The 19363-nt window shown below is 50.5% G+C and overlaps 1 protein-coding gene across 2 annotated transcripts in view; it reads left to right on the forward strand.

The window, feature by feature from the left end:
• Nucleotides 1-19363, forward strand: part of LOC119379177 (probable JmjC domain-containing histone demethylation protein 2C) — a 230472-nt gene that overhangs the window by 161472 nt on the left and 49637 nt on the right. For both annotated transcript variants that reach the window (XM_037648384.2, XM_037648386.2), the window contains exons 6-7: nucleotides 4331-4413; nucleotides 7985-8132. In XM_037648384.2, the coding sequence (XP_037504312.1) occupies nucleotides 4331-4413; nucleotides 7985-8132 (231 nt within the window). The remainder of the gene's footprint in view (nucleotides 1-4330; nucleotides 4414-7984; nucleotides 8133-19363) is intronic.

Raw genomic sequence — 19363 nt, forward strand, 5'->3', positions numbered from 1 at the left:
TGAAGGCCGAGACAGCCCCTTATCGGCGGCATTATTTCTAACCAATTCACTACAAACATCAGGTTAACAATCCGGACTAGCTTAGTGATGACCAGATCGTCCTTCTTACTTCAACACAGAGGCAGTGCGACCTATGTCTTATGGCACCCAACTTGTCAAGTAAATGTTGGTGAAAATATTCTTGTTCTGCTCTAGAGACGGTCGCTTTCGTCAGAGCGAACGCACGAAGGGAGTTGCTTCGCACATAGTAGGGCGTAGGCACATGTCGCACCTATATTGTCGACCCACTTCACGACATTGCTGCATCACGCAGTTACCTCATGTCTGCGTCACACACGCGCAATGTACAGTCGGCATGGGTATCAGGCTTGCTAGCAATTCCGTTTCGCTGCGAGTCCAACTACATCTAAAGCCGATTGATGCACATCTTGTCAAAAAAACGAACCGTTTTTGCTTGCCGCAGTGCCTTCCTTTGTAGGGTGCGGTTTGTTTGACCTTGGAGTGACCTCTAGCGCCACTGCCATGCGCTCTGGAGCGAACCACTGCGCGGGGCTTTCAGTTTCTTTGCCGCGCCCTGCACTCTCGTCGGACGGATCGAGACGGGGCGGGTACGTCGGGCACGAAACGGAGAAGAAAGGACGGCCCAATGTAAATATGTAGACGTTTCGGAAAAGAAGCCCCCCGTCCGCTCTGCATTCCTGCCCGGTGTGGGTAGTGCAAGAAAAAAAAAGTTATCGTAGTTGTCTCTCGCTAGCAGCGATGATGGCGAATAGAAGGGGGTAGATTTTCTTTCTTTTTGTCTATTCATTCTGCAGCACGCGTGGCCTGCGTATCGAAATTTGGTTGTGTTTGTTTCCTGTCAGCGGGTTTCGTTGACGGCAGAGGAGAGGGAGATGCTCTCGGGGGGAGCAGACACTGGGGAGGGTATTGCTTTCTTTCTTTTTCCCCCCACATTCCTGAGAGCCGGGAAAGAACTGACATATAGGAGTGGTGGTGACGGAGGCGCAAAGGGCGAGTGCTTCCAGCTATTTCCTGCGAGCGGGGAGCGGCGCCCATTCAAAACAAGCAAAAGCAGGCAGCAGCAGCGCGAATGATGACGACGTGAAAGACGAAATGGGACGGAGGGAAGGCGGTCATAAAAAAGAGAGAACAAGTATCAGTGGGGAAGGGCGGTGGGGGGCGCCTAAACAGAGGGAGGCGGGTGAGAGCGCAGCCGCCACAGGGGCATTTGCGGGCGCAGCAAAACAAAACTCCGGGAAAATCTATAGATACGCGCGCCTGGAAAGAGTCTCCGGGGAGCAGGTTTTTCTCGTTGAGGGTTCTTCTCGCTCCCTGTGGCCGCCCCCCTTGGAGTGTTGTCTGGAGAAATTCGGCGCAGAGGCGGCTGTAATGGAGAGCGTTTGGTCTGCGTGAGGGGGGCAACTCCACCAGTTTCCTGCGCTGGTGGTTTTTTGCTTCGCCTTACGTCTCGGCGCGCTCTTCCGGCTCACCTGCTTGCCGAAAAGAAAACGAGTTTTGCGTTGTCTGTGTGATCACATCGTGGAAGGGGTTCGCGGCCACTGATGCTGTGGGGGAACGGGACTGCCAACGGCTCGCTCTGTGTTCCGTTCTGAACTTGGCTACCATCGTGCGCCCTGGAAAAGGCGTGCATCGTCGGCCTCGAGGCATAAATGAAGCGCTATCTTTTTTTTTTCTTTTTTTCTGTGTGCACCCCACGTTAGAGGCAGGAGGACAGAGTGTCGCTCTTATCGCTTCTTTGTCCACTTAGACAGGGCCAGAGTTCGGGTCAATCGTGGCGGTCGGGCAACGCCCGCGGTGCCAGATGTACTCGGCTGACAAGGTTAGATTGCAGGGCGTGCGCAGATTAGCTTTTTTTCACTAGCCACGCACGCGGCGTGGGTTGGTTGTGCGCTCAACTGGTCGCTAAATCTGGACCACGTCCGCATCCCACTTATCCGTCATGGACTGCTTGCCAAACACCCGGCACTAGTGACAGGCACCGATGTATGAACCCTGAGGTATCCTATTGCAGGATCCACATCCACCGTGGCGGGTTCACCGAATATGGGATGTCTTCAAGGTACTATCGATACATATACGAGGCACGGCTGCCGACACGGAGCGCTTTTCGCAGCGGTAAGCGTGAGACAAAAATGCATGATATGTTTAACGGAGCCGTGCCGCAGCGCAGTCAGTGTTGCAGTTCGAGGAGGCGCAGCGGTTGGGTTGTCGAAGCGGCAGCCACTTCGACAACCGTATGTACCCGCAAGATGTTGCGGGTTCGAATCCCAGTGGCGGCGGCCCCATTTCTGTGGAGGCGAAATGCAAGCAAACGTGCGCCTAGTGCGTAAAACCCCAGAGATAAATTTTTAAACTGTCATTAACCACATTACTTGGTTTGGGTGTTATCGTGCGACGCCCATCGCCGCTGTAACGCGATCATACAGACTTTATTCTTCCGTACACGCGCTCCATTTTGTGCGAGCATTCCAGTGTATCGGTGCTTGTGATAAGCACTGGCATACAACGGGCGAATAAAAGGCTCGCTGAGCCTATCACATCGTCGGGATTTTTTCCAACGCCGGTTGCGTGGATGTGTGACGGTATGGGGTCCGGATTCCACGTGTTCCGTTTTAGCGTGACTGACGGCAACATGTGGATTCTACCGCCGCGGAGCAGGTTCTTTTTCGTTTTTTCACTCGAGGCTGATTGCTGCCGCACAGCGCAGCTTGGAGCGACGCGCACAAAACTAGCCAAAGTGTAGCGATGGCTTTCCTCGTGCATTCCCTTTGGCGGGCGCGCACAGCTAGCTAGCTCCGCGTGTCGACTTCCCGTTCCTTCAGCCAGGTCGTTGCGGCTGATTGCTCCGCGGTGTTTTTCCGGCTGCGCTCAGTGTGCGACGCCGCTTTTGTTAAGCCAAATGCGTGCGGTTACACGAGTGAAGAAGTCTATATACCGCGGGAGTCATGGGCAAAAGAGGGAAGCGCGGTCATCGCGACACGCAGACGCTTACGAAGCGTTTCTGACCAAAATGCGCTCGTCGTTCAGCGCCTTCCCGTGCAGGCATATCGGGGGTTTTACGAGCCAAAACCACGATATGATTATGAGGCACGCCGTAGAGAACTCTGGAAATATCGACCACCTGGTGTTTAACGTGCCCTGACAGTACACAACCCTCTTGCACTTCGCCTATATATGCCGCGGCCGGGATCGAACTCGCGACTTTCGGGTTAGCAGCCGAGCACCGTAATCGTTGTACCACCGAGCCTCGGACGTACTTTGAAATTTGTGTACCGTGTCACAGAAATTTGAAACTTGCTTTCTTTGATTAACAGACGGTCCTGTCACACGCCTTATTGTCTGGATCAGAATTTAAGCAGCACTTGCAGCGTCGGATAACTAACGAAATGGTCCGTGCTGTCAAGTCGCTGCGGCATAAGAGGAAGCAGCTTTCGTTCAGTAATGACCTTTAGTTGATGACCAAGTATTTGCTTGCTGTTTGATTATTCGGGTGGTCATTTCAGAGGCAGTGAACCAGAGTCCCCAAGCAACAAGCGTTATTTTTAACATAAGCGAGCTCCACTTGCGTATAACAACTTATCTACTACCTGTATGCTCAGTCGTACACCTTCATAGCACGGCCGTCTCAAACGACCGAATATGTCATATCACCAAATCGCGCGCTTCTCCGAATCTGTTCATTGAAAATGCAGTCACCATTTTGTACGTATACCCAGTAGCCACATGAGTAATCTGCAAATGTATAAAGATGAAAAATTATGTGGAGCGGCTATTTTACAGCTAGCCTTTGAAATAGCATAATGTGTTTCGCAGTTAGGTACGAAACAGATTTCCGCTGCGGCATTAAAAAAATGCCTTCATTCTGCTTACTTTTAATCCGAAGTAGGGATCGATTTCTTTTGCATGAATTCGCACACGAGGCACTTTAATTTTGTCGAAAGGCGCACGATATTCATTCGATTTCAGTGGAGCACAGCTGATGCCCTTCGGCGCATTGTTCCTTAAGCAGCATGACAATGCAGTGCGCCTTAATGTGCAATCACTGTTGGAAGGACTAAACGGCGTGCAGTAGTTGCCCTGCGGCCGGTGTTTGTTTTTGTCGGCGCCAATGTTGCGCGATGCATGCGATTGGGAACATGTGGCGAAGCGCGGCGGCGCTAGCGCCGCCAGGTCGAGCGAGTCGTCGTAGGCGAGCAGCAGCCGCCGGCGCGTCGCGTCACGTGGGGCGCGTCCCTCTCTCGCCGTTGAGGAGACGGCCCCCGCGCGTGCGCAGTTCGCCCGTGACCCCCCGCTCTGCTCTTCTTTGCAGTAGTCGAGTCCATTCTGAAGGGAGAGAACGTCGGGATTACGCCTCGCCGCAGAACGTGCACGCTCAACAGCCCGCTCAAAGTCGTAAGTGAAAGCCTTATTGTCTCTCTTTGTTTTTACTTTTTGTTCGCGACGATCTTGTGCGCTGTGACTCTGTGCGGACGATCAAGTGTGTGCGTGTGAGTGCCCGTGGATGTCGTGAAAGCACCGTCCGGATCCCTTGGCACGGTCATCCGTCTCCTTTGTGTGTGTAGAGATCTGCCGACTACTCTGCTCTCGCTGGTCCGATCGTGCTGTACGTGCGATCGGACTCGTTAAGCAAGCTCAGGTGCGGCGCCACTCTGCACCGGCTGATCGCAGCGGACCTGCGCGGCGGTGTCCACCCTCCACGGCCTCTTTGTGCGCCTCGAGCACGAGGTGTCCTGCTTCTTCGCTATCACCACCTCGTTTCTCGATCGTGCTTATGTGTATGTGCGCACGTTGTGTGTGTGTTCTCCCGCCACTGATCGCACTGTTTACTCTCACGGTTGTTGGAGTTTTGTGCAGTTTGACTCGCGAAGTCGTCGTCGCAAATTTGTTACAATAGTAGTACTGATTACTCACGCGTGCCCGGCCTTTGTCTGGCATTTCCGCCCTCTGTGCCTACTACCTTCATTGATCAGTGCGCGCGAAGAGGTCGGTTTTGGCGGGACTTCGAGGAGCTGCAACCAAGCAGCAATCGCTGCACTAGAAAAAACTTAGAACCGCCCGCGATTTCCCGAGGGCGCGGTATTGCACCACTACTTGGCTCGCTCTTTTCTCTCCCCGTCCGCTCCCTTTCCTGTTTTTGCCTACGAGGCAGGATACAGCGTAGGACTGCGACCTTGGTCTCGCCTTGGGATCGTTTCGAGTTTTCGTTTAACATGGCTTCACGTCGTTCCTCTGTGCTTGTCTCGCGCGTCAAAAAAAGAAAACCTAGATAGTTGTGCAGCCTTAAAAAACTGTACTCTGTTTCCGCTTGAAGGTTAGCATCAAATTATACCGTTTTATCGCCCGACAATTGACTCATCATGAATATCTCAATTTGAACTCCACGTAGTTAACACATCCCTCGATGCTTTTGACACGCATACTTCAATATAAGTTGCTTGTATGCTTATCATTTGCTGGCATTATCTCAGTGGCTGGTATTATCCGAGCGGCTAGTTAACCCGATCTCTCATTGCAATGACACCGTCGATTATGGACTTGCGTTTGGTTGACACTCGTGTTCTCAGATAATCTGCTTTGACATCTCTTGTAGCTGATCCCTTCTCTCAAGCCACATGATTTCGAGGCTCAGCCGCAACTGCTTGTAGGAAAGCTGCGGTTTCATGTTTGAGCCCGTGTTGCAGTTAATACGCTTGGGTGCGGGATTATCCGGCGCCAGTAGGATTTGCGGGTTGTGTTGACCTTGGTTTGCCCTTGGCGTGTGCAGTCACTCTTGTTTGGTGCAAGTGAGCGCGATCGGAAGTGGGAGCGCGTCCAAAGTCGCGGCGCATGGTGTGCGTGATTTCGCAAGCGCTTGTTTAGCATTCGTCGCTGACGTGGGAAGTGCGCCTGGTTCACGTCTGCCGACTACCTCCCTTGGCGGACCCCCGGTCCGGTTATTTTCGACCCGCTCTCCCGGACCCCTACGACTGTGCTAAAAGTGTTTGGCCAGCGTTTTCCCTGTGGCGAGCGGCCATTTGTTGTGAAGGTCAGCGCTCGTGGTGCGGTGGCGATAGCGCCAGTCTCGGCGTTGTCCGGAGGTTGACGACCCGGCCTTGACGGCCCCCTCCCTGCCTTCTGGTTCCGGGCCAAGATGCTCAGATATTTCTGACGGTGCGTGCATGGCAGTGCTGAATGGCCAACCTGTGTCGCGTATATCGGCCTGATTTCTCCGACTGGCACCCGACGCGCCCGGGTCGTTGACTCCCCAGCCGGAAGGCGCCGAAACTGGTTGTCCCAAACTGGTTCTGCGTCCAGCCTCCGGGAACATGCCTCGTGCGTCCCGACCCTTAGCCGACCACCCTGGGCCGTTCATGCGTTCTCAATTAGTGTCGTTCAAGGTCTCGGATAAATGTGATGCCACCACTGTCCGCCTCTGTGGCCAGCTGTGGCCGACGGGGTCTTTTCGTTTTTCTACACTTGCTACGGCAGTTGTTACAGGACATAGTGGTCTCGAAACAAGGGCGTTATGGAAGCGGCTTCAAGGGACCATCTGTTAACGCGGATTCCTGTAGATGGCTTGCACCGACGTCACTGAAAGCGCCGTGTTGGAGCACCAGCATGTGGGGACGCAGCGTTTCCGATGTCACATTCATGTTATCAAAACATCGCATGCACAGAGACGTTTCTGCCGCGTTGTTTTCGCGTAGACGCAACTTGTTTGTCGTCAAGGCGGCCATCGTGGAGTCCCAGTTCCATTCAGAAGCTGCGTCCATGACGTAACGTGCAAGCCATCTATAGGAAAATGCACAACTTGCAAGAATGTTACCGCAGACGAGCAGAACGAACCGTTATATTCATTCAACACTCGTCCCCGGCTTTTCAATCTTCCTTTGCACAACGTGGATCTGATTATCATTTTAATTTTCTAAACGCCTTCGTGGTGCTCTTTCCTAGAATGGACGAAAGAAGGGGAATTTTAAGAATGTGTGTGTGTGGGGAGATGTTGGACGCACTTGCAGCGAGGAAAGCATTGTGTGAATGCGTTTTTGTTCGAAAAATATCCTTCCAGAAATGCCTACTTTCATATTTTCGCACTCCGAAATTTTATATTGCGGCTATTCTCAACACTGCTGAACTGTCCCTTGTGGGGTTGCTTTCACAAGTGAGCGCTATTTCTTACTTCAGCGAACGAAAACTAGTTGGCTATATCGATGATATACTAATTCGTCGAGGGGAGGACAACTGTATGCAGGTTTTCAGAGTTTAGTAAAATCGATTGCGCTGGTACCTTTTGTCCACAGCTGATGCGCGTAATATATAGATCGGCCGCGTGGACAACGGTCAACACCTGCATCGCGTGAAAGGGTTACCTTGCTCGGAAGTGTTAGGAGGCGAAGCGGCTTTCCCGCGCGGTGAGGGTGTTGGCCGAGGAACAAAGGACCGTCCTCGATGGTCTGCGCGCCAAACTGGTTTTGCGCCGCTCCCACACTCCATATTCGGCGCAGCTCGCTTTTCGAGAAACGGGGTCACGTTCGGTGCGCACAGCTTTCTTGCTGGCCTTCCCGCTCGCAGTAATGGCCGCCCTCCTTGACGCATCCATCTTGGATCCTGCTCTTTCGTAACCCGCCCGGCGGCTGCGTCTCCTTTCAGCCCAGAAAGCGCGTTTGTTGTTTTACCCACGCGGGCTTCTTGCGTGCTTCCGTGCGGGTCGCGCTAAACGTGGAGAGAGCAGTGTGGGCCCGTTCATTTTTCGAAAATAAATGGTAGGCTCTCTTCGCGCCTTCACGTATGCCAGTGTGTCGAGTGGTAAACGTTTTACGTGCTGTTTGGTACTGTCAGACATGCATGTGGTATGTCTTCTCAAAACAGAGGAATGTTCATGACAACATTGAGCTGGAACTGCGGTCAAAGCTTGTTTACGTTTACATAATGCTGACAAACAAATGTTGTGCTCCTTTTTTTTTTTTTTTTCTCGTCTATTCAGGGCCATTGTGCGACTCGGAGTCGATACGTCAGCCCGGCGTCCAGTCAGAGCTCTTGCCCAGCTACCACCTCGTCAGCAAGCAGCCCGCGACGTGGGCGCAACAAACCCGATCTCGCATCGGAACCAGCGCCGCAGGAAGACGCCAAAGGTATGTGGTTTTTCTTTTATTAAGTAACCATCAGCCGAGCCCCGGTCGAACGCTGGATACGTTCCCGAACCGTGGCTCTGCCGAAGGTTGCCGACCTGCAGTGTAGCATTTTAATTTATTCGCGTCTGCCAAATTCCTTGTTTTTTAAGTAGAGGGTCAGCGTCACGGCCCCGCCTGACCTCGCCATCGTGACGCTGGCCCTCGTGATGTGTCTGCGAGCTCTGCGATATTTAGCCGTTTCCTCGGTCGGCGTAGAAGGGGGTGCACCGCGAGTGGTTGTCCTTGGAACAGGCTGTGCCTCTGGATTGCGTCATGCCGGAGTGGTTTCGGTTTTTTTGTCCGATTCGTTGCAATGCTTTACCACGGCGGGAGGAACGGCCGACGTGGCGTACTTGGTTCCTCGATGCACTCTACAGCCTCCAATATCTGACTGACTACTTTCCATCGTCACTGACGGACCATGACTTGACATCGAAGGGCAGCGGTCGTGAAACCCCCGCGATTGCTGACTGGCTTGGCCCGGGTGACGTCGACTAGAGATACATGCGTGATTTGTGCCATTTGGTATTTCTACGAGTGCTGCAGTACAGGCGTTCAGCCGTGCATCGTCGCCTAATACACGCACGCGTGTTCCCTTTCTAGCTCCATAGAGGAGCAAGCGCAGGCCAGGTGCCAGAACGCTCGACTCGCAGAAGGGCGTTTAAATGTTCCACACAATATAGGTTAACAAGATGGACGCAAGGAAGATGATAGAACCAACGCTTTCTTTTGTCCGTCTTATTAACGCTACATTTGAAAGTAAAAACGGGTCTAATGCGAGTGCGTTAAAACGGACATCGACAGCGTTGACCTGACAAGTGCAAAGAATAAAAATTAGGATCCGAGCAGGAATCGAACCCAAGCATTCTGCGTGGCAGTCAGGTGTCCTACCCTAGAGCCACGCCAGGTCTAGAAACTGCTTTGGAAAAAGACCCTATGCAGGCGAAATATCGGTGCCACGTCAATTGTGGTTGTGGTGCTGGCTATCTAATTTTATAACGGAACCACTTGTGACAATATGTTTTGTGCGCATGAGAAAAAAAAAAGTTTATATTTCTGTAAAAGGTGTCAGCTGGTGTCCGAATTCTGCGATTTACCGAAATGGGCAGTGATTAGGTTTCGATCGCGCTTCAGATGTACCCAACCTTACAATACGGTAAGGGGCCCTTTTTAGCACGATTTACCGTGGTTGCTGAGCGAGTTGGAACGGGTGCCACTGTCGCTCATGCACATATTCTCCTGCTGGACGGTTGGTAAGGACAGATATCAGTCAACCCCAAGTATATGCTCTCTGTGCCGCTCTTTTTCTTCGTAATGCGTAATATCTGTGCCTGCTGACTCCGCGGGTAATTTTCGTCTTTTTAATGAGGACAGCGGTGCGTATGACGCAGTTAGAGGTCGCATTCCAGGCTGATACGGCGGCGGTTTCCTGCGTTGTCTGTTCACTCCCACGCGTGACGCGCGCTTACTTCCGTATATTGAATATGGTCCCCAGATTGAGACAACCGGTTGGCTGGAGCAGCGTTGTTCAGTCTGCATGCTAAAGTGCACGGTACATTTGGTCGTCGTTTCTGTGGCACGTAGGAATGCAGTCTCCGCCAAATGGTTGTTCGCCGCACGCGCCATGAATCTTACGTAGAAAGGAAAACTGCGACTTCTGCCGTCCGGAAGTGGCCGCGAGTCACGACAGTTGGGAAATGCCTGTGCGCAGTTCTGGGAAGTGACGACGAAGCTCGCTTCTTGGAGGACTTATCGCGCAGTACACCGGAGGCGCTCGGCACGTGGTAGCCGTGCGATCCCCCCGGCACAGTTTGATAAGTGTCGCTGACTCGTAAAGGCTGCTGTGAGTCAACAGGCGCAGTTGTGCTTACGGTATGGGAGGGGACTTGTTATCGCAACCTCTTGAGTGGTTCCCTCCGGCGCCCCAGCGCCGTGGTACCGAGATACTCGCTGCCTTGTTTGCTTTGGCCCGTATCTATATCCAGGATACTTTTTGCGAACGGCAGCTCTAGCAGCTCGTCTGACCTTGGCGTGACCTTTGTCCGGGGCACAACTGGCGAATGACAGGCCTGCGCGAAGGTTGATTTTTGAAGGCAGTTACGTGGTGTCTTCAGCCTTAGTTCGTGAGGTATATCTGGTGCGGCCCATTTTTTCCTATGCAACCGAGTACTACCGCTTGGCCCTGGCGGCCGCGACTTCCCGGCTGACCTAGTTTGAAGTCAGGGCGCGTTCACTGCCACGAGGACACCGGCCCTTTGCTGACTCATAGCCGTAGTAACAAGTTAAATGCGCTTTGAAGCGGTGGTCCCGTGTTGGCCGTCTTTTTTACTGTGTGTCTGCTTGTTTACAACCGCATGCTTGTTTGTGTGCGTCGTTCAAAGTCGGCTACTCCCGCTTGTAAAACGGACGTCGGCATGTACGATTTCTACAGGACCAAAGCAGCACAGATATTCTTTCGCGGCAGTTGTTTGGATCACGCGCAGTCTCGGATATGTTCCCCTAGCCATCGTACTGACGTGGCTTACCAGCATACGGTTGTTGGCCGTGTACATAGAGTTGGGTGCCAGGCGGTCAAAATACAAAAAGATTCCCACCGTTGGTTCCGGCGTCTTCCAGGAATGCCAGCTCTCACTTATGCGTGGGCATTCTTCACGAGCCATGCGAGGTGCTTCCACAGTGATGAGGGTTGTCCGTGTGCGAGAAAACCGTCTTAGCAATGCATGGCTAGAACCATCCCTTTCGTTTCTAACATTAGGTATGCTTTTGCAGGCGATCATTCAGACATCTGCTGGTCTGACCCAAGTAGCAACCACCACAGTTCAAAGGGATAGATTATATACACGACCCCCCGCGCGTAATCCACAAATCATCGTAGGAATGCTTCCCTGGAAAATAGCCGGCATGCAGGAACTGACGGTGTCCGGTCGTGATGTGTCGTGCTCCGGCTTAGCAGCGATCACAATCCACTGCACCTGTTCACCGATTGGGTTCAAGCTACTTACATAAGCTCCAAATCAAGCGCAACGTCGAAATTCACACGGACATCGTTCGCTGCCATGACCACCGTGCTGCTGTCCGTAGCGGCCACTTGTCTGTTTTGCTCTCGGCAGGTCGAGATCTCGCGAGAGAGCCGCCAATAGGGTACGCAACGGCTGTAGCGGCCGCAACGTAAGCGCCGAGATCTAGCGGGCGCAAACGCACGCATCTTTCATAGATGATGATGATGATTATTGGTGCCTTGCCCTTTGCAACGGGCGATCAGACGGGGAACCCGGATCCGGCGCAAAAAAGAAAAGAAAAATAAAACTTTCAGCCAGTGGTTTGGTGTTTATGCTGCTGGATTTGTTCGATCCTGCAGATTCGCACGCCACCAGTGTCCCAATCTTCGTTTTTCAGCGCGTGCGCAGTGTTGCTCGCTTTCGCGCGTTGCGTGCGCTAAACTGAATTGTCTATTATTAAGGAGTCTCCCACTGCGGCGGACCTCATCATATCGTGGTTTTGGCGCGTAATACCACACAAGCAGTTAATATAGGAAATTTCTAGAAACCACGAGTTATGGGCTACGTATCTCGCGAAATACTTGATAGGACGCATCATTGTACACCTAAACCACCGTGTTGATTAATGGCAGCACATCACGCCTTGTCTTCCTTGTAAGTGAATCCGCGTTGTTCAGTTTTAGCCCCGCAACATTCCTTTGGCGAACTTTCGCGTTTCATGTCGCTTATCCAGCCATTTAAAGTGTATAAATGAACTGTTCCGTAGTGCGTGCACTAATGACGCATAAGCTGCAGAGTGGACATGTTGGAAAGCTTCACAGAATTAAGTCGCTTCCGCCACTATTTTCACGATGCGTGGACAAATGCTACATTTTCCCTCTTCAATGGCCTAGCATGCGATTCAAGCCACGGTGAGGGCGTAGCGCTGATTTTCAACACGGTGCACTGCTCATCACGACTGAGCCCCATTAGGATCAAATTTCTCAACAACGATTGGCTCCCTTCAGCAGCTTGCGTAAAGGAGCCAATCGCGCAAAATTCGACCGGGACCAGGCCCGATCGCGATCAAGTTACCGTGTGACACCATTATAAAACTGCAGTCTCAACTTGGCATCGCGAATTTGGCAGTGCGCTTCAGTTCGTGCATCTGAAGCACGAATAAATTAGCTTCTTTTTCGGGGAAGCCGAATTTCCTGGTAAATTAGGGCTTAGGATGACAGACATACAGGGGTACTGACACCACTTTTCGAAGCAGTTTACTCCGCCATACAAATATCCTGTATACAGAGACGGCTCTGAGCATGTGTGAAGTTCAGTGAATGCTATTTTGACATTAAAGTCAACTTTCGCATGGCGCACTTACTGGCATCGACACTAGCGTGACGTCAGGCTACAGTATCAATTCTGGTGACTGGCTAGTTGCGATGACGTCAGGTAGCAAAAACATAAAATTACCGCTTGCGCTTCGCCAATGGAGCCACGGAGCGGACGGCCGTGGTTACGTCAAGATATCTTGACGATGCACGTGACGAGACGCTCATACCGTGTCGTGATGTCAGGGTACAGTAGGAACAGAAACTAGATTTTCAAAACATGTGATCAATTTTTCACGGCGCACTCGCGCTTACCAATACATTTTTAGGCTCTTGAGGGTCTGACCTTTCGTTTGACAAGAAAAAAAAAAAAAAGAAAATCGTGTCCATATCCCTTTAACGCCGATGACCTCGTTTAAATACAGAATTTCGTCTTGTCTGTTAGAACTTTTCTTTCGTTTTAGAAGAATTTCGTCTTTAAAAGTGAAGTTGAAAGAAGTATCCATCACCGAAACTAGTTGCTTGAGCGCAGCACAAACTTGGCGATCAAGTAGCGGTTCTGCTGTTAGAACAGCTGTTGCTCGTGTTCTTTATGCTGTAGTGATTTAGCGGAACCTCGAACATTTTTGAGGCAAGTACAACCATGCCTGCAGTGCTTGCCACGTCGTCGTCATGGTTTCATGACTCGACCAGTTTCACTCTCTCCATTTCTTGTTTGTCACGCCGTTCGGGCAATCTACGGACTTTGGTTGTAGCTGCTTCGTCCGCATCCTCGCGTGGCGTTGAAGCGTACGCGGACGTGCACGTAGCGATGACCTTCTGTCACGGCTGCTCGTAATTCGGAGGGGTTATATCCTAAGAAAATTCGCACGTCGGCGGCCGGTGTGCACACGCGCACTTCCGAGGCTCTGTTGCCAGGCGGCCGCGGCCGCGGCCGGGGCCCGGCGTTTTTGGAGCCGCTCGCGGACGTCCTGGCGTGCCCCCGCCGCGTCCTTGGTGCGAGCAGTGACAGCGGCCGGAAAGCCCTCGCGCGGCGGCTGCGCCAGTCGTCAGACGGGTTGTGACGTCATCGCGCGCCGCATTCCTGCCGCCTGCGGAGGTCCGCGGCGCGCGCTGCTTGCGCCTCGTCGGTTGCCGTCGTTCGTCCCTTGGATACCGTCTCGCGCAGGTGAGTGCCGCACGTGTGCTGCCGCTCGATCGCCGCTGTCGAGACAGCACATGGGTCGCATGCGCCGTTTCCGCAGCGCCTTGGATTCTACGTGGATGTGCAGTAGTTCCGTGTCTCCCCTGTGTGGTGTGTGACCGTTGTAGCAGCTGTCGGCCGAGAACCGGTTGCCTCCGCTTCAGCAGTCTGCCCGTGAATTGTGAGTTTCTCTCGACGTCGAGGGGGCCTCGGTGCGCATCCGGGACACGTGCACCGACGCTTCCTTTTCGGCGACTCGCTCGGATAGTCCGCGTTGGCCTTGTTTCCCCAGGGGGGCTGCTTTTTTGCACATCACTTTATTCGGCACAGCTTTTAACCGGGCACAGACCCGTCCCGCATGACCTTCGAAGGCGTGCTCGGCATTTCCTTTGTTCGTGGTTGACACGCGTTTGACCCCTCATCGTGAGCATCACAGCTGTGAACCGCATGTGATGGGAATTCGTTCAAGTCCGGTGTTTAAAATTCCATGATATCCGCCTTAGATGAGAACATACGCGCCAAGATGGTTACGATTTCCCCGTCCCGGTCTTCTGAAACGGGGGTCCAAGCGGTGGCGTAGGCGAAGTCGTCGGCAAGTGCCTGTGTTCCAGTGGGAGCCAGCCAGTGCACGTCGGGTAGCTGAAAATGCGCTCGCCAAGCGCAGGTTTCTCGGCTTTAACATGCCGCCTCGTCTGGTACTCTCATTTCCTACTACTCGTCGTTTTGATCTGTGATCGCAGCGGTAGGCCGAATAGTTTGTGCCATGATAACTTTCGTCTACGCCGATTCAAGCTTTGACGGTTTCACGTCTCGTAGTAATGTTGCCTTATTCCAATTCAGACGCAGTATCGCGGGTATCACTAGCGTCAGTTTTTTGTTTGCTTAACGAGGATGAATTTTCAGTGTAGAAAGGCAGCAGACGTCCGTAAGTGTTTCTTGGGTGGCTGGCATAATCCAGGTTTAGCGCGCGACAAATTCGGGCACCTGTGGTCAGGGTGTCGGAACGAAATGTTTTTCGTTTCGGTTTTAGTTTCGTTCCACCGCAAAAAGTTCCGTTCCGTTTCTGTTCCGGAACGAAAAAAAAAGTTGTTCCGTAACGGTTCGTAACGGTATTTTTTATTCAAAAATTTGAAGTTAAGGTAATCAGAAAGAACATTACTATCTGGGGTTTAACGTCCCAAAACCACCATATGATTATGAGAGACGCCGTAGTGGAGGGCTCCGGAAATTTCGACCGCCTGGGGTTATTTAACGTGCACCTAAACTAAGTACACGGGCCTCAAACATTTCCGCCGCCATCGAAAATGCAGCCGCCGCGGCCGGGATTCGATCCCGCGACCTACGGGTCAGCAGTCGAGCGCCATAACCACTAGACCACCGTGGCGGGGCACAAAGAACATTGGATTTGTGATGCAGTTACTTGCCCTCCTCTTAGGAAAGTGGGACAAGGGTAAAACACGTTCTTCAGAGGAACGGAATTAACTGTGCCACAAATTCCTACCAACTAGCACAAACCAGTATTAATTTCAAAGTCATAGTATTTATTTTCTCAAACGACAAATACGAAATTTTTAGTAGGCTCATTGCTTTGTGTCAAGGGAGTGAGCACGATCTCAGAAGCAGCACGTCATTGAGTGTACTCTCTGATGTGCGAGACCGGTGTTCTGATAAAAAGATCGCCAGGCCTGCGCGGAACAGGCCGCACAGTCACAACGAAAGCTGGAAGAGCAGACTTTGTAGAGCTCGTTGGAGAGTCTCTTGGGGTAATAATACAAGTACACATGCAAAGTACCTACTACGCCATAAAGCATCCCAATTTTTCTGAAGTAGAGAAGTTCCCACTATGCGATTTTTCGTCATTCTTCGAAGTCTCGTGGTACACGCTACACATCTGTAAGGCATTATGTCAACTTTGTGCTGTGGCTGACGACGATGAAGAATTATGGCTGAGCACTTTGCAGTGGGTGGGAAGCAGTGTTGCGGAATGGGCGCCTACATTCCATTTCAATTCCATTGCGGGGAATTAGAACTTGCCGCAATTCCATTCCTTTCAATTCCTCGGAATGAAAAAAACATAGTCCATTCGCACTCTGGGAAGGGCCGGGCAGTTCAATTCCAATCCTGTAATTCTTCTTATAAAAAAAAATCTGTAATTTTTTCTTATATCAGGCGATAGCTGTCACGGACACCGGCGGCGGCGGACAACTATGGCGCCAAAATCAACTGTTGTGATCTCATAACAGCTTTTGCTGTAACAAACTTCAGCGCCGACAATGCCCTCTCTATGATGGCCTGCGTGACAGGCACGCAAAAGTCCACTTGCGTTAATATAAACATCTCTGGTTGCCACTGTTTTTGTTTTTTGCACAATTTCAACGTATCTTTGCTTGGTAATTCCTGCCTGAGGTACACGCTAATACTGTACCCTGGGATATGCTCAGAATGCATGAGCTCAGTTGCTCCGGATTGGGAAGTTTTCTCGTGAACCGAAAAACGATTGAAAAAATTTCGGTTTCACTGCGGAACGAAATAATATATAAAGTTTCGGTTACGTTTTCATTCCGTTCCGATACCCTGCCTGTGGTACTTAAAACTGTCCATAGCGCTGCCACGATGCTTTTACAGAGAAATGCAGTAGCCCCAGTTTCTCGCCTAGCGCGACTTGCTGCGCCAGAACAGTGCGTTTACTTCGAACGTGTGTGACACTGTAGTGGTTCGTGTTCAGGACAATTTTAGCGGAAAGTGACAACCGTCCTGCTTTGCGGCTCAGCATCAGGAGACCGGGAGTCGTCAAATTTAGCGCTTTTACGGCCCGCGTTTCGCTACATTACGTGTCATAATGCAGTTTCGAACCAGCTGCCCTTTTCGTCCTTGCATTCCTTCATAGTAATGCCGTGAGGTGACAATACGTGTAAAGCATCAATTGCATGTGCATTCTTTAAACACCGCTAGCGAAGGAGGCAAATTGAATGAACTCCCTTTTTTTGACGCCACATGACATGGCTGCGGGAGTTTGCCAAGTCATGTGGTTTCGGAAAAACAAGCTGCTATGCGTTTTAGCCGCACTCGTCCCCCATTGACCCCTAATACCACACCGCCAATTGTTTGTCGACTGGAGAATACGAATTTCTGATGACTCGCGTGCACGGTTCTTGCAGCTGAGCTGCGAGGCAAAAGTACTAAGTCTGAAAGCGTGTCGTTCTTAGTATATTTCGACGGCGCCTCTAAGTGTGTTCTGTGGATTAAAGGAGTACTGACACAAAAATTATATATTTTTATTCTGTTGCAATAAGTAGCTGACGACCAACTTATCACGGCTGGGAACATCGTTTGCTGGTACGCGTGACGGCTAATTAAGCTACGGAGCGAGTCGAGACTCGAAATGGTTTTCATGTAAACCTAGCTGGCTACGTGACACAAAACCGCGTTCACTTGAGAACCGCCTCGATAACTCTTTTGAATGTAACTCTTTTGAATGATGGTTCCCTGGGTGCTGCTATAATTTCCTCTGAAATGTTGTAATTATGCGACCCCCCCCCCCCCCCAAAAAAAAACCAACAACAAACAAACAAAGCACTGCCAATGCAAGAACGTCAGCCTTGAGTGGTTGCCGAGGCCTACGTGCCTGGGGTGGATAAGATCCGATTATGTATGCGACCCCCCAGCCTACACACGGCCCATTTCCAACTTTGATCCCACTTTATCATCTCAGCTGCTCTTTTGAACCTTCCGCATGCCGCTTTTTTTTTCTTTTTTTTTTCTTTCTTTTTTTTTTTTTGCGCTAAAAGACCCTATCACACTAGCGGCGTTATAAAGGGCACTGTTATCTCAAAGCACTGTGTTACTTGTTGCCATTTTGCTCTTCCAAGTGTGTTTCCAACTATTCAGAAAACTCGTGAAATTTAGTTCTCATTTATTGGATGTCAGAGCTGTGATATTGCACCTTGCTTGCAGTGGGTGGTATTGAGCTCTTTACGAGTGTGTTTTCTTGTGTAGTGCTTCGGTGCTTCATTTTCAACCGGCTCGTTGTGCCAGGCCTGTTTTGATATGAAGCCATTATTGCTGGCAGTTGCACTCAGGCGATTTTTATGTGGCAAGTTTAGTTAACGTAGTGTGACTGCTCAGCTGAATTCCTTCCATGGTGCCACAATGCAATTGCTGCAAACATTTCCTTTGTGTTCTTAATGCTTCTTGACAAGCTACGCAAGCTGCTTGCGCTTCCCCTTAGCAGCCAAATATCTGCTAACTTTTTCTACTTCATTAACTTCCGGGCTTTTAGTTCTAAACCTGCATGCAGTTATGTCAGTGTTTCACTTCTGTTAGTAAAGTGCTTACATAGCTTTAAACCTCTGAAAATGTTCCTTTTTTATTTCATGATCAAAAGCTTGCCACCTTAACAAGGGCACTGTTAATGCAGTGGTGCTGCGTGCTAACCGTTGACATTATATCTAGCATTCCTTTGCAGTTTGTGTCACACCTCACTAGTCATTGCCTTAACATCATTGGATGCACGTTTTACACGCGACCATTTTTGGTCCCGCTATAGCCATGTCACATCTACCTCTCTATTCATGAACACTGACCTTACGTGGCTGAACACATTGCGAACACCAGAAAGTTTTGTCTCACCAGCTATGTATGTTGTGCTTGAGCCCCCAATATTTATTTACACAGGTAAACCATAACGGCTCATTCCCTATAAAGATAAGTGAAAGTACTCTCAGTGCTCCATTTTGCAATAGCACCAGCTGCAACAGCTCTGGTATCTAGATACTTTACCAGGCAATGTGCAGATTATAAAATAGTATTGATATTATCTTGCATTCATCTAACTTAATAGACTGCTTTGGTAATTTAGATGCAAAAGAAATTGAGATATGCTACATTGTGCCAGGAACTCTGCGTTGAACCATCAAATTTCGATGCAGGGCAAGCACTGAAGGCCCAGTTATCATTCTTGTCGTAAAAAAATGCTACAACACTGCAGCTCGGCTTGCTTGTGCTTAAAGGGCTGTGAATTGATGTGAATATGTTGGATGTCATTAAATGCCCAGCACAGACAAAACATTGTCAGTTAGTGCAAAGGAATGGATACCAAGGAATGGGAAATGCAGCCAAGAATGGCTGAGGATTAGGTGCAGTGCTGAAATGCAGAATTTTCCAGGCATAAAATGGAACCAGTTAGCTTAAGACAAGGTAAATTGGAAACCATTGGGAGAGGAGTCCCCCAGTGTTGCTGTGGTGGTTCTTGGCCTGTCATTCGCTGGAAATAAAATGCTTACCAACAAGGTCATAAATCAATGTTTTATATTGTGCAACTTTTGCTCGTTCATAAATAAGCATTGATGACACTGTCAGACCTTAACCAGATCAATGTTACTGGCATCTTTGCTTAGTTTGGCTTTTGATATTGCCAGGGCTGATATTTTTGTAGTGATGTTATACTTAATCCTGTTGTTAACATGGGTGGACTGTCGCTCTGACCACTGGCCAAGTGCATAAAGCGTTAAGACATCGTTACAAAATACCGGCCCAGGCTTTGGAAAGTATGAGTTACATGTGTTGTCGCCTTCTGTGTCATGCATATAATTGATATTGCATTCACTTTGTTCATTTTACAGAAAAAAAAAGTAACAAATTACAATACCATTTATCTGTGTCTGGGCGTGTGAGCGTAGATTAGGAAAAGAGTGGCAC

The sequence above is a fragment of the Rhipicephalus sanguineus genome, chromosome 1, assembly GCF_013339695.2.
Source record: "Rhipicephalus sanguineus isolate Rsan-2018 chromosome 1, BIME_Rsan_1.4, whole genome shotgun sequence".
Taxonomy (NCBI): domain Eukaryota; kingdom Metazoa; phylum Arthropoda; class Arachnida; order Ixodida; family Ixodidae; genus Rhipicephalus; species Rhipicephalus sanguineus.